General features: G+C 46.5%; 2 protein-coding genes across 2 annotated transcripts in view; both read right to left on the minus strand.

Annotated features, from left to right (window-relative positions):
• The window catches only part of LOC123765083 (uncharacterized), a 32937-nt gene extending 22546 nt beyond the window's left edge, over window positions 1-10391 (minus strand). The window contains 2 exon segments of the mRNA XM_069333520.1: window positions 8310-8348; window positions 8351-10391. Of these exon segments, the coding sequence (XP_069189621.1) occupies window positions 8310-8348; window positions 8351-8954 (643 nt within the window). The 5' untranslated portion in view covers window positions 8955-10391.
• A 2987-nt stretch (window positions 10392-13378) lies between these two features.
• LOC138369600 (uncharacterized) lies at window positions 13379-19648 on the minus strand. The gene is made up of 3 exons (XM_069333023.1): window positions 19632-19648; window positions 18392-18890; window positions 13379-13513 (listed from the first exon to the last, which is right to left on the minus strand). The coding sequence occupies exons 1-3, from the start codon at window positions 19646-19648 to the stop codon at window positions 13379-13381; spliced, it is 651 nt and encodes a 216-aa protein (XP_069189124.1).
• Between the last annotated feature and the right edge of the window lie 3277 nt (window positions 19649-22925).

The following is a 22925-nucleotide window of genomic DNA, read 5'->3' on the forward strand; positions in this document are numbered from 1 at the left end:
AGGCTTCTTCAACTTCCCCCTCCCCCCCCCCCCCCAACCCTTGACGTCCGATTGCATCTTGGGTCGAAATGAAATATAAGGAAACGATGGTTGAAGAAATGTAAGGATGGAGTGAAACAGAGAGAGAGAGGGAGAGAGAGAGAGAGAGAGAGAGAGAGAGAGAGAGAGAGAGAGAGAGAGTTAAGCAATAGTTAAGAAAATCTTGATTTTTAAGTAATGAGTGTTCTGGGTGGGAAGAAGAGTCATCTGGTGGGTGAGTGGCACAACACCCACACTACTGGGAGTGTACATGTACTCCCAGGCTAAGAAAAGTATATATGTACTCCCAGGCTAACTACAAAGTGCTCGTACACCCAGGTTAACAAAAGTGTATATGTACTCCCAGTCTAACGGAAATAGAACATGTCCATCCTGGCTAGCGAAAGGGCACATGTACATCCAAGCTATAGAAGTGTACATGTACACCCCAGGCAAGCGTAAGTGTACATAAACATCCAGTCCTGTGAGAATATAAGGATAACGCGGGTGAAGGTATTAGGTATCAGAGCGTCGACGAGCCAGGTGGGACACTTGGATTCAGCCGGACAAAACTAGCGGACAAAAGTTTGTTGTCAGGGTCAGGTGGAGATCGATGACGACGGACCACGTGACTGGCAGAGGCTGCACGCTGCAGTTTAGGCCAAGAAAGTCTCGTCTGGAAGATGCTAGAGAGGTCTGGAAGATGCTTGGTGGGTCTGGAAGATGCTAGAGAGGTTCGGAAGATGTTTGGGGGGTTTGGAAGATACTAGAGACGTCTGAAAGATGCTAGAGAGATCTGGAAGATGCTTGGGGATCTGTAAGATGCTAGAGAGATCTGGAAGATGCTTGGAGGGTGTGGAAGATGCTAGAGAGGTCTGAAAGATGCTTGGTGGTCTGGAAGATGTTTGGGCGTCTAGAAGATTCTTAAAGGCATCGAAGGTACTTAGGGATCTAGAAGGTGCTTTGGGATCTTCAAGATGTTTGTGCGTCTGGAAGAGGATTGGGCATTTGGAAGGTGCTTGCAGGAGTCTGGAAGGAGATTGGATGCCCGGAAGATGCGTGATATGTTCTTAATTGCATCTATGATAGAAAAACAGACAGAGAGAGAAACAGAGACCCGGTTGGGAGGACGTCAGCAGTTAGATATTAATCGGGACGTGTATTTTGTATTGTGTATGGTTGGAAGGACCTCAGCGGGGAGGTTTCTGTATCTTCGCCCCTTTACACCATCAGCCAGTATAGCTGCTGGGGGTGAAGATCAGGATAATAGTGATGGAAAGAACCAGCACCCAAAGCCAAGGTTAGATTGGCTTGAGAAACCCAGAGATTCAAGGCAATTTTGACCAGACCACACTAGAAGTTGAAGGGACGACGACGTTTCGGTCCGTCCTGGACCATTCTCAAGACGATTCAAGGCAAGTCTGACACACCTCAAGGAAATACGGGAGGTGAACCGCGGGATTATATGAATGAACCGACATTGATAACAACATTAACAGGACTGAGTAATAACTCGAGACCATAGATAACAACATTGTTCGGGCTAATTAATAATACAACACAATAACCTCAGTGGGACAGGACGATGCAGTAGGTAAAGGTAGTGAGGGTATAGGAAAGATAAGACTTATTATCACGTGAATGTGACTCAAGTGAAGATGTCACTTCTGCACTGCACAGGCTGAGGTAGCAATGCGCACATGATGGCAATGATGCCAAGGTGACTGTAACAGTTTGGCACAGGTGAAGGTGAGAGGAATGGGGCACAATGCCCCTCTGTGTCGAGGTGAAAGTGGTTCTTAGGGTGCTGATAACACTGTATTCAAGCGTTTCGAGCAAACATCACCTCAGTCATTTGTCGCTTTATTAATTAGTGCCAGAGTGTAAACAAACACTTGGGTCAGTGACCAGGGGGATGGGAGGGAGCCGGTCGGGCCCGAGCGGACAGCACGCTGGACTTGTGATCCTGTGGTTACGGGGTCGATCCCGGGCGCCGGCGAGAAACAATGGGCAGAGTTTCTTTCACCCTATGCCCCCTGTTACCTAGCAGTAAAATAGGTACCTGGGTGTTAGTCAGCTGTCACGGGCTGCTTCCTGGGGGTGGAGACCTGGTCGAGGACCCGGCCGCGGGGACACTAAAAAAAAAAAAAAGCCCCGAAATCATCTCAAGATAACCTCAAGATGGGGTGAGGGGAAGACTGTCAAATTTGCATTAATCCATCTGAAATGTTTAAAAGAAGACTTGAAAACAACACTTTGATCAGGGAAACCTTGGAGCGTTGAACGGTGATGAAGGGTGTGTGACCATATTCATCTCAAGATAACACACTTTCTCCGTACAAAGGAAAGAGACTGAGGTCAAAAGCCACACTCGTCTCGTACCCAAGGTGTCTAAGATGAAGGTAAATTGACTCATAAAATGAACAAATCCACAAGGGCCGTGACGAGGATTTGAACCTACGTCAGAGAGCATCTCAGGCGCTGCCTTAATCGACTGAGCTACGACATGGTCAAAAGAATTGAAACCAGTTCTACTAAACTTACTTGGATCCTGCAGCCTCTCCGAGACACAAACCAGGGTTTTACACAATTCATGATGGTGTAATGACCCATCAACATTAATACGTGAATGAAGTGATCGTAACTTGCACTTCCGTGGCATACAACAGTAGCAACACTCTAACCACTAGTCACTGACCTTTATTATTATTATGAAGAAATTAAAAAATCCTTTGAGCTGAGATACGAATCTCAGCAGCTTATAAACACTTGAACAGTATCGAGTGCTGAGGGAAGCAGACAGTCCTACTGAACTACCGACACTTACTGGAAACTTGACCGATAAATCCACTTTTTATGATAATAACCTCTTTTTTTTTTTCCTTCTTCAGAGCAAGTTATCCGGATTGCTTATTATTCGAACCTCGAACCTCGAACTTCAAGTGATTCATTTCGTGCTTCCTCGTTACCGCCTGACTGTCGGTGCTCCCCCGGTCTGATGCTGATCTCCCTCCCCGCCCAGCATCTCCCCCCAGCATCCCCCCCCCACCCCACTCTTTCTCTCCTGACTCACATCCTGATGCGTCAGCGCTGTTTCCAGGCATCCTCCTCTCTCTCTCTCTCTCTCTCTCTCTCTCTCTCTCTCTCTCTCTCTCTCTCTCTCTCTCTCCTCTCTCTCTCTCTCTCTCTCTCTCTCTCTCTCTCTCTCTCTCTCTCTCTCTCTCTCTCTCTCTCTCTCTCTCTCTCTCTCTCGCCCACACCATGAGGGACATGGTAGAACTACCTGCTTCCCTGCCTAGGTCCAGGAGCTAAAGTACTGCTGCTTCCATGCTACATAGGTTCTGAAGATCTTGAAATATTGCTTCCTTGCCTAGGCTCTGTTGGATAGAGCTTCTGCTCTCTTATGTCTGCCCGGCCTACAAAAAACTTTTCACCTATCCAAATCCGGCTGGGAAGAGCTATTGCTCTGTTCCCCACACCCTGCAGGGTAGGAGGCCCTACGTATATGGGGGTTTAGCAAGCTATTTACGTAGGCTTGAGGCCCGGGTTAGGATCCAGGGCAAGTTGAGACGATTGAGCACCGTTTCGTCACTCTGCACGCCCTGAGTACCCGCATTAACTGGGGACCTGGAGGTAAATCGCTTGGCAAGTAGTGTGTCGGAGAGTTCTTAGCTCTTGCAGTTTAGCTCACGGTTGGCGAAATGAATATCGTTCTGCGTAGCAATTCTGACATTCGAAGGTCGATGCTACTGAGACTAGGCCTTGATTACGGCCAAGTCTAGATCTACCTTACGTCCAAGTCTAAAAGACTTGCCGGCGGCCAAGTATAATCCATCCTGGCGGCCAAGTATAGAAGGCAGACAGCTTCCATGTGGAAGTATATGTAACCCCCCCAAAACCTGTCATCAGAGAAAGTACGTTAACAAAACCAATTCAGCCAACGCAAGACTGGCAATGTCCACGTTGCCTCTACGAGCCAAGACAAGGAGACCAATAAGGATGCGGATCCTCCTTGTCCCACCATGAGCCGGAGCCGGTCGGCCGAGCGGACAGCACACTGGACTTGTGATCCTGTGGTCCTGGGTTCGATCCCTGGCGCCGGCGAGAAACAATGGGCAGAGTTTCTTTCACCCTATGCCCCTGTTAACCTAGCAGTAAAATAGGTACCTGGGTGTTAGTCAGCTTTCACGGGCTGCTTCCTGGGGTGGAGGCCTGGTCGAGGACCGGGCCGCGGGACACTAAAGCCCCGACATCATCTCAAGATAACCATACAAGTATTTGAAAATGTCAAATCCATTACCATCAAGTAGTGTTCCATTTGGCAGTCTCACATCACATGTTTTGAAAATATAACAAAATAATCATTGATAATTGTACGTCATCTCGCAGGACGGGGGGGGGGGGGGGGGGGGGGGGGGGGGGGGCCGGGTAATTAGTGGGTGTCATAATACTCATGACTCATCATGATTCACGCGCGTGAGTAGCACTCAAGCAGCACAGTGGCGCGTGAGGCTGACAAAGGCCGCACGCAACCCGTCAACACGCGGCCGGAATTACATCCGTTGCCTGGTACCTGTACGCCTGGGTACCCATGTCCACTCACAAGTCTCAGTTAACATAAACTCAGCAATTCAGAAAATAGCATTAACACAAGGGGGAAGTGAATGAAAATGTTGAGTTAAAAACATTGTCCTTTGTAAACTCAGTGTTCAAGAGAGAACTGGATAAGCACCTCCAAAGGATACCTGATCAACCAGGCTGTGACTCATACGTCAGGCTGCGAGCAGCCGCGTCCAACAGCCTGGTTGATCAGTCCAGCAACCAAGAGGCCTGGTCGACGGCCGGGCCGCGGTGACGCTAAGCCCTGGAAGCACCTCAAGGTAACCTCAAGGTAAGATAAGGTTGTATTTTTATAGTATAGATTCTTGGCCTAATGAAACCATAGACTGTAACATAGTTAAAAACACATCTATACATCGGAAACCAATCATACAAACTGACAACCTATACATCAAACCAAAAGCGACATATTCACCCATGGTACAAAAACTCTATTGCTGGGCTAAAAAAAGAAACCTGAGCAGAATTATCTGACCCACTATAACATAACAGGTTACAGTCATTAAGGGATAACCTGTCGAATGAGCAGCAGCTCGTGAAGGTGGGTGGGTGGAGGCTCTCTACCAGGCTCTCTACCAGGCTCTCTACCAGGCTCACAGGCTGCCTGTCAGGTGCTGGTGTGGGGCCGTGCCTATATCTCGGTGTAAAATGGGAATCAACGCAACACTCCTGTTGGGAATATAGCAGCGTCTTGCGTGCACTCCTGCATGATATACGAGGCACCTCCTTGGGCAGTATCGTGTATTCACCTATTTGTGTTTGCGAAGGGTTGAACTCTGCTCTTTCGGCCTGCCTCTCAACTGTCAATCAATCAACTGTTACTAACTACTAACTAGTTTTCCCCCCTCACACACACACACACACACACACACACACACACACACACACACACTCAGGCGGGACCAAAGAGCCAGAGCTCAACCCCCGCAAACACAACTAGGTGAGTACACACACACACACACACACACACACACACACACACACACACACACACACACCACAACACACACACACACACACACACACACACACAGTCTAGACTAGTCCCAGAACTAAGAGGCATGAGTTATGAGGAAAGGCTGCGGGAAATGCACCTCACGACACTGGAAGACAGAAGAGTAAGGGGGGACATGATCACAACCTACAAAATCCTCAGGGGAATCGACCGGGTAAACAAGGATGAACTTTTCAACACTGGTGGGACGCGAACAAGGGGACACAGGTGGAAGCTGAGTACCCAAATGAGCCACAGAGACGTTAGAAAGAAACTTTTTCAGTGTCAGAGTAGTTAGCAAATGGAATGCATTAGGAAGTGATGTGGTGGAGGCTGACTCCATTCACAGTTTCAAATGTAGATATGATAGAGCCCAATAGGCTCAGGAATCTGTACACCAGTTGATTGACGGTTGAGAGGCGGACCAAAGAGCCAGAGCTCAACCCCCGCAAGCACAATTAGGTGAGTACAATTAGGTGAGTACACACAGGAAGCAGCCCGTAGCAGCTGTCTAACTCCCTGGTACCTATTTACTGCTAGGTAACAGGTACATCAGGGTGAAGGAAACTCTGCCTATTTGTTTTCCGCCGGTGCCGGGAATCGAACCCCGGTCCCCTAGGTCCAATAGTCTAGAGCGCTGTCCACTCAGCCACCAGTCCCCGTCTGTGGTGTGTGTGTGTGTGTGTGTGTGTGTGTGTGTGTGTGTGTTATTGGATTTAATTAACGGTCCGGTCAGGGAATACTGTATTGTAAGAAGCGCGCACTTCTCTCTCTCTCTCTCTCTCTCTCCTCTCTCTCTCTCTCTCTATCTCTCTCCTCTCTCTCTCTCTCTCTCTCTCTCTCTCTCTCTACTCTCTCTCTCTCTCTCTCTCTCCTCTCTCTCTCTCTCTCTCTCTCCCTCTCTCTCTCATCTCTCTTCTCTCTCTCTCTCTCTTTCTTTCTCTCTCTCTTCTCTCTCTCTCTCTCTCTCTCTCTCTCTCTCTCTCTCTCTCTCTCTCTCTCTCTCTCTCTCTCTCTCTCTCTCTCTCTCTCTCTCTCTCTCTCTACTCTTCCTTTTGTCAATACAGTTGAAAAACATTGGTGGCTGCACCTGCAGGCGCCGTGACACTGCAAGCGTTGATCGAGGACTCACAACAACCTCTAGTCAACCTCAAACATCACACCAGCCGGATTAAACAGAAAAAAATGCGGTCATAAACGACAAACCTCCCAACATTAACCAAAACAATGATCTTGAAACCATATAGTCAGCCTCACCGAGCGGTTAATAAGTGGTGTTCAATCCCACTCTAGCAGGCATAGACACCCTTTCCTAGATGCTACTTTGGATCAACGACACCCCGGTGTGCTCCAGATCCTTGTCTACCAGAGGCTCCGTGGCTAGACAGCCCAGAGCAAGGCTGCAGGGGAAGTGTGGGAAAAGTCTTGAAACCTGCACATACACGCTCAGAACAGTGAGTCTACCGTGGAATGTTTTTTCCCGCCCTCAAGGTTGAGAGCCATTTAGCTAGCAGCTCTCGCGGGAGTGGGTCGTATGCCGGCACACTCTCACGGATGGATATAAAACATGTAGACATACAACATATATTGATATATATACAACTCTCACGAATGACATATACTCTACGGTTATCACACACAAGAAGACATGACAGAGATATATATATATGAGTGTCTTCGAGTGGCTATCAGCTAGCAGCTAATTGTTTTATACAACATGTAGAGTGATATACAACTTATATTGATATATATACAACATATAGTGATATGTTCATTCATTCTAATGAAGGAATGAACTTAAATTTCACGTCAGTGTGAAAATCACGTTATATAAATAAGGGCGCGGATGGCTACCTGCCCTGCAGATTCACATATATATATATATATATATATATATATATATATATATATATATATATATATATATATATATATATATATATATATATATATATTATATATATATATAATCTCGAGTATTTAGAGCTTTTATATTAAATCAGAGTGCTGTCTTGGGGGGTCTGTCATCTGCTCCATGTGTGTTATACAGCTTAGGGGAGAGAAAGGTGTGTAAAACCTGCCTGCAAGTCACGTCTCTGGATCCTGTACATAGCCCGGGGTGGCTTACTTGGTCTCCAATTGGCTATACGTTTGTTATGAGAGCATGGGGGTGTCATGGCGTATTTTTCTCACATTACAGGAGACGAGCATTGTAACCGAGGTGCTCATGAATTCTAATTTTGCCCCGAGGGGCAAGTTTATATTGCAGTACCATTCATCCTGTGAGTGAGGAGTCCTCCATAGCAGCATGTACAGCACCGCCCCCTCCAATAGGAAGAAAACCCGCTGGGTTGTTTATTCTGTCATCGGAGGGCTTGTTTGTTTTGTGATTTGTCACTAAATCTGGTGGAGTTTTGTCAGTGGGACGTCATTGTGGCTCCCTTGTGTGTCATGATGACAGGTGATACGTCAGTGTGGCTCACTTGTCATGAAGACTTTATAGATTAATTATTATCATCTGGTGTTTTGTGAAGACATTATACGATAATGAAGCCAAATAAGATGAAACCTCACAACACATTATGACACGTCCTCACCTGCCGCGCGGCCCAATACACGTCTCACCAGACGTGACAAACGTGCCCCATTAGAACGTAGCAAAGGATAAGTAACGTACCTTCAGGAGTGATTGACGTGGTGTCATCTCTCACGAATATCCGTTAAGACCCGTCTGATTGCGAGTGTCGATGGCTCGCTCGTGATGGACGAGGACCAGATCAGCTGGCGCCTCTGGCTCGTGGCCCGGGAGCTTGAGCACGCCTGGATCTATACTATGAGTGCTGGTGGGGAGGGTGGAGGAGGGCTCAGTTCCTGGCCCCCCCGCCTGTTCCTGAACTATAATCACCTTTCCCGACGCCTCCCCCGCAGTTCTAAAGACCGGTTCTTTGGTAAATTGTAGACTATGTACCCGAGTGGATATCTCAGGAGCGTCGCTGGTTACGGTGGGCTGTCTGTGGATGACGCTAGCGGCGTCTTCCAAGACTGTAATATCGCTAGGCTCGCTGATGAGGAGGGCATCAGGACCGCGGGTGGCGGGGGTAGGTCGGTAGGCCCTGAGGGTGGACCTGGCGCTGGGGATGTCGTGCCGCTGGAGGAAATGCAAGTTGGGACTGTCTGGGTTCTGTAGTTCGTGTGGGAGGTGGGGCAGGAACACCTCCGGCACATCCACGGCCACTGAGGCTTCAGGGAAAGCCAAGAGGGCTTCTTGGCTCGTCTCCTCGCTCTCTTCCCTTATATCTTTCAGCGAGATATTAGGAGCCATAGCGAAGATAAAATGTCAGGCACGTGTTTATTTATAAATATATATATATATATAAATATATATATAATATATATATAATATATATAATATATATAATATATATATATATATATTTATATATATATATACAGATATATAATTTTTTGTCTTAAACTATTATTCACAGGTCTTCGAGTATGGCTCTTTGGGTATGTTTTCTCTTGTAGAGTTGTGGCACTTGAAACAATTACACAAAATCACCATTGATGTGATTTTTTCTATAAGCTCCTTATTAAACTCACACGAAGTCTTGATTTAAATAAATAATAATATATCCACACGTTTCTTGCAATGCACTCATAAATCAAATCACATTTTCTCACACGAACGGCTTTATTTTTTTTAAATAGAATCCACGAGTTGTGGGTTGAGAGTTGTGGGTTGAGAGGTGTGGGTTGAGAGTTGTGGGTTGAGAGGCCCCGGCCAGACAGACAGTCCCCCGGGTGGTGGAAGTAAAAGTGGCCGTAGCGCGGCAGCGTGCGACGGCAGCTCCGGCGGTCAACACTGAACTGGCAGCTGGCAAGGGACCGTCCCGTCGAGATCACCTCGGAACGCCAGAGCGTCTGCGCGGGAAAGAGCCTCCCTCCTCCTCCTCCTCCTCCTCTCTAGGGGGGGGGTGGAGGATCAGTTACTGTGTACACCTCTCTCCCCTTGACTCTTGAACATGTGTATACTGATTAACAAATTGTTAAACAAACGAGGGAGGTATAATCCACGTGTTGAAACATCTGAATTTTCCCGCCTGACCACCAACGTTCCTCGTCGTGGCGCGGATGTGACGTCACATACCCGGTCCAGCTCCCGGATGCAGCGCGGGAACTATGGCACTGAGAGGAAGTTAAACCCAACAGCCCTTTTTTTTCATTTGCAAGTGTTACATATTTTTTCCGCGGCTTACGGGTACTTCTCACCAGAACAGGTATTTCGCGAGCACTTTTGAAGCTGGTGCTGCTGCCTGAGTAGTGACGGAGAGGTGGCCGCAAGGAACTTCGTATATGGGGCTGAAGGCGCCCTTAATGGTACTTCCTGACGAAGTCACCGATTGTCAGCTCCTGAGTGGTGAGGCAGAGGTTGGGGGTAGCAGACACGGGAAGTCTTGAAGCAGCAGCAGACAGTACGACAGAACAATTTGGGTTGTATCACAGGGAGAAGTAGAACATGAAAGAGCTTGTGAAACCAAAGCGACCTGAATGTATATATCAAGCTGTAAAGCAGCGGTTGGTAATGTGCTGCAGCGTCTCCTGCAGCGTCTCCTGGAGGGGTGTCAACAGTAAACAGAGATAATGCTGCTTCTTCATAGACAAAGCTGTCTACCTCGGGGATATGAGACACGATGATGCATTTGGTGCAGCACAGTCTTGGCGCTTCTTTTGCTACTGTGAAGCACAATGTGGACTCTCTCTCTCTCTCTCTCTCTCTCTCTCTCTCTCTCTCTCTCTCTCTCTCTCTCTCTCTCTCTCTCTCTCTCTCTCTCTCTCTCTCTCTCTCTCTCTCTCTCTCTCTCTGTCTCCCTGGTAGTTGTACTGGTCAGAAGCGTCGTATCTCTGCGTGTTTTGGTCGGGGCGCTGAAGAAGCCTCTTATTATTGTCGTGTAGCAGCACCCTCGATAACCTGCTGGAGCATTCTCTCTTCTTCTCGCGCGCACAACCTACAGGCGCAAAGGGAAGTATTGATTACTGGCGGACAGTGTAGGCCGTTCAAGCCTAGAGGCTGAGGAGGAGGCGTGGAGGCCCAACAGCGTGGAGGCCCAGGAACGTTGAGGACCAGGAGCGTGGAGACCAGTACTGGAGGCCACAGTCAACCTGCTGGTCAGGGCCCGGGGCGCCGCCAGTCACGCTGCAGGCGATAACCTGGAAATTATAGGAAGAACATTAAGGTCTTGGCGCCATGACAACCGCCGCCTCAGCTTTCACTTGGGGGGAAACCTGATAACTGACAGACTCTTGTGTAAGTTCCAGAAACGTTTGGGACGATGAGTCTAGGGAAAATTTCATGTTTTCCCTCGTGAGTTAAAGTCCGTCCTTAGTCGGTGATATTAATGGTTGCCATGTGCTTAATCGCCTTAGTGTGGTTAATAATGTGTGTGATTAATAGTCTTAGTTTGGTTAATATTGTGTGTGATTAATAGTCTTAGTTTAGTTAAAAATGTGTGATTAATCGTCTTAGTTTGGTTAAAAATGTGTGATTAATCGTCTTAGTTTGGTTAATGATGTGTGATTAATCGTCTTAGTTTGGTTAATAATGTGATTAATCGTCTTAGTTTGGTTAATAATGTGTGATTAATCGTCTTAGTTTGGTTAATAATGTGTGATTAATCTTCTTAGTTTGGTTAATAATGTGTGTGATTAATCGTCTTAATTTGGCTAAATTTTGTGCATTATCAGTTAAAAGCCTTAATTTTCTTAGCTGTTCTTATAACCTATCGTCTATTCAGTTCTCTTAGTTGACGTACAAAAACATACAGAAAAATTTAGACTAATCAAACATATGTGGAAGAAAAAGCGTGTGGGATAGGTATATGAAAGCATGAAAAAAAAAGTTGAAATGTTCAGGGTGAGTTCCGTAGAGTTATTCCAGGGGGGTCTCCCAACACTGGGATTTCTTAGCATTACCTAGTTAGCTTTTTTGACACACTGTACTCCACTTCATATAGTCTAGGGTAGCTGCACTAATGCAGATGTACCTAATATGTTAATAAAAAAAAAATCAGTTCTCACCTGGAGCTTTGCAATTACTTTATTCATTCTCGTATTCTTGAAGATATCCTCACAGTGTACCCAAAATTTGCCAGTGCAGGCTACTAAACACATGCTCTGTATGACTAACCATCCTGCGAGATGGGGACTTTTATTACCACTGCTACCTTATTCAATCTTGTGTTGTTGATATCCTCAAAATGCATCCGGAGTCTGCCAGTGCAGACCGCTTATCACATGCCTCTGTATGACTAACCATCCTGTGTGATGGGGATTTTTTAGCATCACCTAGTTAGCTTTTTTGACACACTGTACTCCACTTCATATAGTCTAGGGTAGCTGCACTAATGCAGCTGTACCTCATATCTTAATAAAAAAAAAAAAAATCCAAACACTGGTGAAGGCTGCCTCGTCATCCAACCTGTCCTCTTAAAAAGAACGTCACTTTTGGCCGTTTGCCCGATCACCTGGCCCGCCTGGCCCAAGTTGGACGTCTTCCTGGTCAGTTTGTTAACACTTGTTGCCTTGGTGAATAATTTTTTTGGTGACAGCAGCACTTCTAATCACATGGGGAAATCTTATTACTCCTTTAGTTAGTTAAACATTAGTTGACACTAATGTTTCCTGGTCAAAAATTATATTTAAGATCATCAAGAGAGTAAGCAATTTGAAGACTACATCCGATGTCTCGGTCTGTATGGCTGGAATATACGGTTCTAAGCGGATAACTGAAGCCTGTATGCAAGCGACGACTCACAATAACGTGGCTGAAGATATGATGACCAAACACCATATCCGAAGATGAGGAGACAACGACGACGTTTCGGTCCGTCCAGGACCGTTATCAAGTCGTGTGTGACGTTACACACGACTTGATAATGGTCCAGGACGGACCGAAACGTCGTCGTTTCTACATTATCTAATGTGTGGTTTGGTCATCTGAAGCCTTTATCTCTAACTGGATTATTGGAGCCTATATGACTGGGTGACTGGAGCAATGTGATCCTTACTGGATGACTGGAGCAATGTGGTCCTTACTGGATGACTGGAGCAATGTGATCCTTACTGGATGACTGGAGCAATGTGGTCCTTACTGGATGACTGGAGCAATGTGGTCCTTACTGGATGACTGGAGCAATGTGATCCTTACTGGATGACTGGAGCAATGTGGTCCTTACTGGATGACTGGAGCAATGTGGTCCTGACTGGATGACTGGAGCAATGTGGTCCTGACTGGATGACTGGAGCAATGTGGTCCTGACTGGATGACTGGAGCAATGTGATCCTGACTGGATGACTGGAGCAATGTGGTCCTGACTGGATAACTGGAGCAGTATAGTCCTGACTAGATGACTGGAGCCTATGGTCTCAACTGCATGACAGAAACATTCGATTCTGACAGGATAAGAAACACAATGGAATTTCCTCCAAGCCTCACACGGTCTTCAAGATGCTGCTATCAAGAGGCCGTTGCTTATCTCCCGAGTATACAGAGGCACTTCGAAGCACTCTGAACTACGTGCTGAGATTGTTAAAGACCTTCTTAAATTACATTTGCACCTCTTTGATCGCCAGTTATGTCCGAGAAACTTAGAATTTGTCCCGGTAAATCGATTTTTGTTTGGCTGTCAGGTAGAGGAAATGTCGACAGTGTACACTTGCTTGTATCAATAGGTTGTTTATATTTGTTTAATTAGTTTTCTTGACATTGGTTTTGCGCATGATTGCTTCGTACTCTGAATTATTCTTCTCCTTCTTCTCCTCCGTCTCCTTCTCCGCCTCCTTCTCTTCCCCCTTCTCCTTTTCCTCTTCCTCCTCCTCCTCCTACTTCTCTCACAATTCTCAACTCAGTGTGCAATGCCCAGTCATTGAATTTTCTGGCCACGCGTCCAATTCCCTGAGCCAGTCCTCAGTTACTGTTTCCCGGAGGCAGCCATCCAGGCTTGACTGCCCGCCCGCCCCCCACCTCTCTCTCTCTCTCTCTCTCTCTCTCTCTCTCTCTCTCTCTCTCTCTCTCTCTCTCTCTCTCTCTCTCTCTCTCTCTCTCTCTCTTTCTCTCGTTCTCTCTTTCTCTCTCTCTCTTCTCTCTCTCTCTCTCTCTCTCTCTCTCTCTCTCTCTCTCTCTCTCTCTCTCTCTCTCTCTCTCTCTCTCTCTCTCTCTCTCTCTCTCTCTCTCTCTCTCTCTCTTCTCTCTCTCTCTCTCTCTCTCTCTCTCTCTCTCTCTCTCTCTCTCTCTCTCTCTCTCTCTCTCTCTCTCTCTCTCTCTCTCTTTCTCTCTCTCTCTCTCTCTCTCTCTCTCTCTCTCTCTCTCTCTCTCTCTCTCTCTCTCTCTCTCTCTCTCTCTCTCTCTCTCTCTCTCTCTCTCTTTCTCTCTTTCTCTCGCTTTCTCTCTCTCTCTCTCTCTCTCTCTCTCTCTCTCTCTCTCTCTCTCTCTCTCTCTCTCTCTCTCTCTCTCTCTCTCTCTCTCTCTCTCTCTCTCCTTCCTTGTTTTTACCCTTGAGTGTGTGTGTGTGTGTGTGTGTGTTTGTGTGTGTAGCCACCAATTTGAGCCTGAAGGATCGAGCTGTTAGCCCGAATGTGTGTGGGGTGTGTGCATGTTTGTGTGCGTGTGCGTGTGTAAACATGTCCTTGCGGAGTGTTGTGTGCCTTCGTAAAGACTTGTTTCATAATGTTTTCATTGCTTTAAAAATTTTCTTTAGTCATAGTAGAGATTTGCCTTTTCGACGCAGAAGGTGGTTCTAGCTATCCTATGCGAGGCACAGGTCAGCAGTTGGCTCATTGGTGGACTCTAGAGTGAGCCACAGTGGGCCGTATTGCATCGGGATAGTCATTCTAGTTTGTATCTGTCCCCTCGATTGCTTTAGTGACTAGATTCCCTAGAGCAGCGTTGGAACACACTAGACAAGCGCTACTTTTGAACATATCATATATATACTGGAGAAACCTCGGAGGGAGGGAGGGAATTATTAGTGAAAAGAGACAAGCTATTTCAACTGTATAGCACTTGGAAGGGATCAGGATAAGGATCTGGGATGGGGACGGGGGGGAAAGGAATGGTGTCCAACCACTTGGACGGTCGGGGATTGAACGCCGACCTGAATGAAGCGAGACCGTCGCTCTACCGTCCAGCCCAAGTGGTTGGGCGAGAAACCTTGGAGCTTTTAGACACTAGAGGCAACCTTGGAATATATACACACTAGAGCAACATTAGCACTAGAGAGAGCACCAGGGGATGGAGGAGGGCAGACGGCCCACGTCGAGCACCACTAATCTAGCCGATCAGGCGGGCAATATCCCACAAATATATAAAGTTTCAGGCCAGTTAGCTACCAGATTCAGCAAGACTAGACAACCAGCCTTGCCTGTAACCTTCAAGTATACCTCCATATTCCGGCAGGGTTTAAGGTCAGCGCCGTCGCTGAATGCATACACGCGGAGAAGGACACCGATACATGCCCCCGGATAGCCGCGTTTGGGTAATGTTTACAATCCTTCACTGTTATGCTCATGCTGTGGCATACAAGTCTATTGTCCTTGTTTGGTTACACGCGTCGGCGTTCCACCACCACAACCTTCGGAGTTCAATAATACTTTTCAGCAAGTGTGAATATTATGCCAAAATAATCAAGATATCAATATCTTGGGAGGGAATGTTCTGTTTTACTCTACACACCAACGTAGTGTTTAACAAACTTTTTGTTACATATATATCATTTTTTAACCAATTATGACTTCCTTGGACCACAATGAAGTCAATGATGAGAGTCGAGTATTACCCACTGATCATTATATTTTAGGGGGGTGAAGTAGGGAGGAAGGGAGGGGTATCAGGGCCACCTTGCAAGGGCAGGTGATGCCCAATCATCGTGCAGGGACTCTTAAAATATTTGCGAATCAACTTATTCAAGGGGTGATCACTCACGGCCGCGGACCGAGTGAGGAAGCATGCCATACCTACCTTCGCTACACTGGAAAGATGAGATGTCTTACGACCCGCCCACAAATCTCTTCGCAGGCAGTTTGAAGGTACGTCGTGGTCGCCCGTATTCAGCAGGAAGAGCTACCGGTCATCTTATAGTGTTTGTTGCATCACTGAGCCAGACTTCGTCACGGGGGAAAGATGAGAGAGACGATGACTTTGTACATACGCCACTTCAAAAAAAAAAAAACTTGTATCAATATATTGATTAAAGTACACTGAAGTTAATTTGCAATCAGATAAGTTTCCGTTGCAGGTGAGGAATATGAGAGAACCGGAGCGTTGAGTCCTAGGAAGCGAGGGAAGTGTGATGGATCCCTGGCTTCCACTTATTGCTTGAATCTCTTCTTCTTTTAAGATTCACACAGTCCCAAAATGTCCCACAGACAGGTGCACGACCTCCACTTGCCTGCTGATCAGACCGATGAGAACCCTGGGCACTCAGGGGCCCTGGGCACTCAGGACCCTGAACCCACTCAGGACGTGGGTGTGACCAGAGTGGAAGTCACGTTACCTCATTATTTGAACTCCACTCCTCCAGCTGTTGGTGGTGGAATGGTTCGTCCTGGCAGGTGAACCTACAGCCCCAGGGTGGCACACAGGCACGAGCAGTGTGGCACACACTGGCACACCCAGGGCGACACACTGGCAATTACATTTTAACAGTTTCCAGGCCAAAGGGAAGATATTACGCCTTCGAATACGTAATGACTTACATGTTGACACTTCTAGATGAAGCGTTGCCATTTTGGAATGTTTATACCATCTTAAATGATGAGTTGCCATGGTGGAGTGCAGTTGTAAACCAAATAGTATATTTAGCTAACAGAACCCATTAAGGTGTCAAGTGGAGGAATACTAATGAATTAGCAGAGTGAGGTATACCGGTATAGTGAACAGCACAGTGGCAGCTAGACGCTACAGGAGAATCTACGAAGTCAAGACGTCCTTGTGTGAGGTCAAGACGTCCTTGTGTGAGGTCAAGACGTCCTTGTGTGAGGTCAAGACGTCCTCGTGTGAGGTCACAGATCAGACTGGTGACTCCACCACGGGTTCAGGCCACTCAAGGCACTGTAGCGAAAAAGTGAAAGAGCGATGGTCAGGGGGACCGGGTCGCGGGGACGTTGAGCCCCGAAATCAACGCAAGGTATAACCGCTGACCCGTTGCCTCAGAAGGGTCTGCCACGAGGCAACAACGGGGATCGGAGACACTAACGCTTTCGTTGTTCTACTCTTGAGTGACACGCCGGGATAGTTAAAAATGAAGGAGGATTAGGTGGAGGTTGAAGCCTCCTGCTAGAGCCGTTCGCGGGGGTGAGTTACCCATCATCGTAGTCGGTGAGTGTATGAGTATGTTGAGTGACTGAAGGAGGAGGGTGATGAGTATAGTGTATTATTTAGGATGTGAGGGGTAAGGTATGTGGTGAGTGCAGATTCGAAGAGGAGTGTTGCTTTTGGACTTGGTGTTATGTGCCAGGTGTGGCCCTGGGTCTTGGTCCAGGTGTGGAGACCAGGTGTGGAGACCAGGCGTACACGAGTCTAATAACACTATGCAATAACATTAACCGTACTGTTGCTGTAGTCATCACTATCATCACATATGTGAATCTTACAATATTTACTTTATTTCCAGGATTGTAAATAATAATATCAAGAGCAACATATGCATCCACAACGATTGTTATTGTCGTTGATTTAGATGCTTTTTATTGATTTAGATTTGATTTAGACGACGTCGTTGATTTAGAGGACGACAGCTACAGTCGCTGTACATTACAGACACAACGACCAACTCTCTCAAGCTACAGCAACGATCCGCTAATACACAGTAACTGTAATATATGGCTGTATCAAGACTGTAATATTGAAACGTATCCTCAAAATGTTACAAAAATTTATGAAGTAGGTTCTCTATTTAGACAAAATTTCAATAGCGTATATACTGAGTAATATATCATACAGGAGAGAGGGTGTACCATAATCAAAACCGTCTACACTTCGTACACATAAAGTTATATGGTACACAGTCCTTGCGACGGGGGAGAGAGAGAGAGACACAGAGACTCTGAGAGACAGAAAGACAAACTAAAAGAGAGGGAGAGACACACACACACATGCAGATTGAAAGACAGAGAGACAAACTGAAAGAGAGTGAGAGAGAGAGAGACAGACAGACAGAAAAAAGAGACAGAGAGACGGGACCTACAAAGAGAAAATGATCGCCGTCAATTTATCAACACAGCCGAGCGCATGATCGCAAGTTGCTACACTGAGGGGGAGAGTATTGCGTGTTGCATCACACACCCCATAACACGACCCGCCACACACACACACACACACACACACACACACACACACGCACACACACACACACACACACACACACACACACACACACACACACACACACACACACACACACACACACACGCACACACACACACACACACACACACACGCACGCACACACGCACACACACACACACCTTTAAACCTCAACAACAATAACAACCTTCTTAAATAACGCCGCAATAACAGCGGTCGGCAAGCTTATCAAGCCGTGCGGGGCGGAGATGTCCCCAAGTGCTACTCTGTGCAAGCTAACAGTTTACTTCTATTGGCCCACGTTACCTTATTAGCATATATGTTACTTTATTAGCACTCATTTTTTATTTGTTCTGTTTTTTTGTTTTGACGAAAGCTTAAACTCATCAGAGGCGAACCTTTTTCCCCACTGTTAACAGCACCGTTGAGAGCCCCACTGTTAACACTGTTGAGAGAGCCCCACTGCCAACAGTAGCGTTGAGAGCCCCACTGCCAACAGTAGCGTTGAGAGCCCCACTGTTAACACTGTTGAGAGCCCCACTGCCAACAGTAGCGTTGAGAGCCCCACTGGCAACACCGTTGAGAGCCCCACTGGCAACAGCAGCGTTGAGAGCCCCACTGGCAACAGCAGCGTTGAGAGCCCCACTGGCAACAGCAGCGTTGAGAGCCCCACTGGCAACAGCAGCGTTGAGAGCCCCACTGGCAACAGCAGCGTTGAGAGCCCCACTGGCAACAGCAGCGTTGAGAGCCCCACTGGCAACACCGTTGAGAGCCCCACTGGCAACACCGTTGAGAGCCCCACTGGCAACACCGTTGAGAGCCCCACTGGCAACACCGTTGAGAGCCCCACTGGCAACACCGTTGAGAGCCCCACTGGCAACACCGTTGAGAGCCCCACTGGCAACAACGTAAAACACACACGATCAAATATTGAAAGCACTCACAACATAGGAGTCAAAACATGTGTGAGTGTCCTTTAAACACCTCGAACCGCCGCCACTACATGCATACACATCATACACCTGACCAAGAACCTCCACTCAGGCCAAAAAGTTCCACCAGACTAAGAACCTCCGCCAAGGACAAGAACCTACCTCCACCAGACTAAGAACCTCCGCCAAGGACAAGAACCTACCTCCACCAGACTAAGAACCTCCGCCAAGGACAAGAACCTACCTCCACCAGACTAAGAACCTCCGCCAAGGACAAGAACCTACCTCCACCAGACTAAGAACCTCCGCCAAGGACAAGAACCTACCTCCACCAGACTAAGAACCTCCGCCAAGGACAAGAACCTACCTCCACCAGACTAAGAACCTCCGCCAAGGACAAGAACCTACCTCCACCAGACTAAGAACCTCCGCCAAGGACAAGAACCTACCTCCACCAGACTAAGAACCTCCGCCAAGGACAAGAACCTACCTCCACCAGACTAAGAACCTCCGCCAAGGACAAGAACCTACCTCCACCAGACTAAGAACCTCCACCAGATACAAGGCAGAAACAATGATTTTCATGATATATGAACTAAACATCAAGATTACTTATATAACAATGTTCGTATGAATTGTCATTCTTGAAAAGATTTTTAACAACACCAAAAGTGCCACACCAACTAGGCAAGAACCCCACACCTACCCTGCTTCAATTGACATGTTGCAGGAGGAAGGAGAAAAATGGCTGTCAGAGTTCAATCCCAACATGTGTAAGGTAATGAAAAGGGGATAGGGAGAAAGAAGACGAAATAAACTTACACCATAAGGGGAACTACAGCAATCAGAAATACTTAAAGAGTGGATGTAATTCCAGCTCTAATGCCAAAAGGCACATGAACACATCAGCAGAATGTGAGCAACTATAAAAGGCATATTTAAAAGTCCTTTTATATGTTATAAAAGGCATTTAAAAATCTAAATAAAGATACGTGAAGATAATCCATAGTACCATATGCAAATCTCGTATCATAATACACCATGCTGGCTTGAAATCCGATTCTCGTAAAATTCAAAACTAAAATTGAAAATGTGCAGATGTTTGCAACAGATTAGTGCTATAATTAATAGGGCAAAGCTAGAAAGCTAAGTTAAGGCAAATAAATATCCGAACACTACAGGCGAGACGGAACAGAGGAGATATGATTACGGCATACAAGATACTGAATGAAATAGACAAGTTGGAAAATGACCGTCTTCTTAGATTAAGAGAAATTAGGGCGAGAGGATGTAAGTGCCAGCTTGAAACTCAAATGAACTCAGTAATGCTAGAAAATACTTGTACTCAGTACGGGTGGCCAACAAGTGGAATACACGGAAGCAGTAGTTGTGGAAGCCACCTCCATCCACAACTTCAAGGCCAGCTGTGAGAAAAATTCAGACATCAGAATAGGTCAATTATAACAAGGCTAGGAGGCATAGACACTGATTGGCAAGCACCGATGGGTAAGGACTACTTGTAGGCCAGATACGACCAAAAATTCAACCGTCAGCAAAAAAAAAGTATATAAGAAAAGGCTAACAGACGAGTCATAAAGAGTTAAGCAGGCGATGAGTCACAATAACGTGGCTAAAGTATGATGACCAGACCCCACACTAGAAGGTGAAGGGACGACGACGTTTCGGTCCGTCCTGGACCATTCTCAAGTCGATTGTGATCGACTTGAGAATGGTCCAGGACGGACCGAAACTTCGTCGTCCCTTCGCATTCTATTGTGTGGTCTGGTCATCATAAAGAATTAACCCCAACAACCCCCCTTACCCCACTGTTAAATAAGCACAACGACCCCCCCTTACAGTGCACATCAGCACGCTCAGGGGAAGGAGGAGGAGGAGGGCTACAGACACAAAATGTCTTGGAGACGATGAAGAAATATATAAGAGGGGGCGGCGGGTCGCAGGAGTCAAGGTTGGTCTATAAATACCTTCCTCCGGCTTTTAATAGTACTCGTGTGGAATTTCTTTTCCTGCGAGGGTTGAGGGGCAGAGGATGTCGGGAGAGAGAGTGAGAGAGGAAGTCTTGAACCACGGCCAGGTCTTTACACAGGGCACGGTAGTGTGCCTCTGGATTGGGGTAAGTGTGAGAGAGTTCTTGAATTCATTTGCGTCGCGTCAAGGTTGAGTGAAAGGCGCTGGTATAGCTAATTGTTATGTGGGAGCTCAACAGGCATCTGTTGCGAGGAAGGAGGATCTTATTAGTCAGGTGTGTGAGTAAGTGGGTGAGTGAGTAAGAAGGGAGAGAGTAAGGAGTGTAGAGTGCAGGGCAGGAGGTGGATGGGTGGAGTGAGAGGGAAGGAAAGAGGTTAGATAAGTGACTTAACTTACTCATGCTGGTCACATACCCAACAGCAATGTAATTGCTGTTGGGTATGTGCCAAACATGTCTGGGTCGGGGTTCGCATCAATCAAGCGAGTACAGCATGGCATGATACCTTTGGGAATACCGTGAAGCACCTAACCTGGCAATTCTCGATCCGACTCTACTTTTAAAACATTCTAAATAATTTCAAAACTAGTTTTATCTTGTCATATAGCAAAACATTATGTGCTGCTATTCGTAAAATTGTAAAAAAGAGTACCTATTATACTTTACCCATAATAGGTCAATATGTGCTCATGACATCATTAACACCTGGTTCTACCTACCACAATACTCCCACAGCTGACTCCATATCCTCAGTTCCGACCTGAGTCAGCCGTTTACTTAACAATCACATGTCCCGGATGTGTACAGTCGATTTACAAACTCCCAGCGATGCTTACTGACATGTGTTACATACTGATATGTGTGTAACATATTAATATGTGTTACATACTGACATATGATAGAAACTGACTTGTGATTCATACTAACATGTGCTACACACTAACATGTGATACATACTGGCCCTCCAGTGTTGCTGCCTCATTAGAGAGCATCCATGCTGCCACCCTACATACGGTAGGCTCTAAATAGACGACACCCCGGGGGTTAAGCGTTAGCTCTTGGCTCCGGCAACCACCAAAGTGACAATTAAAACCCAGTCATAAGTGGAGTCTCTGGGACATGAAGCGACAGTGGTTACATCAGGTTACAGCAGGTTACATGACCTATCACACCAGTTGATTGACTTGAGAGATAAGACCAAAGAGCCGAAGCTTGACCCCCGCAAGCACAACTAGGTGAGTATAGCTGTGGTGGGTGAGCGTGACTCAGGAGGGTGGAGTGGTGTTGTGATGGACTTCATAGTATAGTAAGAAGGACCATTTTCCCCGAAGCCAAAACAACGGTGTGGAATTCTAAACTATTTATTAATTCCATCAAGATGTTTCATGCAGGTGTTTCAGACCACGTGTTCTACCTCCTGTGTTTCCATATGGGTGTAAAGAGACACAGGTAATTGTCAATTTACATAAATGTACTTGAAGGCAAGAAGTCATTTGGCTGAAATATGATGACCAGACCACACACTAGAAGGTGAAGGGACGACGACGTTTCGGTTCGTCCTGGACCATTCTCAAGTCGAAGGGACGACGACGTTTCGGTCCGTCCTGGACCATTCTCAAGTCGAAGGGACGACGACGTTTCGGTCCATCCTGGACCATTCTCAAGTCGATTGTGACTTCAGAATTAAACTATGAACAATTAAATTAAATTTAATTAATTCAATTAAATTAGGAAAAAATAAACTATGAAAAACTATGAGAAATAATAAAAATTATTAATTAAACTATTACTAAAAAAATAAACTAAACTATTAAATCAGAACTATGTATACCACATATGTCAGGCCAATCCTGGAGTATGCAGCCCCAGCATGGAGTCCATATCTAGTCAAGCATAAGACTAAACTGGAAAAGGTTCAAAGGTTTGCCACCAGACTAGTACCCGAGCTGAGAGGTATGAGCTACGAGGAGAGACTACGGGAATTAAACCTCACGTCGCTGGAAGACAGAAGAC

The sequence above is a fragment of the Procambarus clarkii genome, chromosome 29, assembly GCF_040958095.1.
Source record: "Procambarus clarkii isolate CNS0578487 chromosome 29, FALCON_Pclarkii_2.0, whole genome shotgun sequence".
NCBI classification, from domain to species: domain Eukaryota; kingdom Metazoa; phylum Arthropoda; class Malacostraca; order Decapoda; family Cambaridae; genus Procambarus; species Procambarus clarkii.

Coding starts and splice junctions, on each gene's coding strand:
- LOC138369600 (XM_069333023.1), bottom strand. Junction 13,514..18,391: donor TGTTAACAGTGGGGAAAAAG/GTTCGCCTCTGA, acceptor TGAGAGAAGTAG/GAGGAGGAGGAGGAAGAGGA.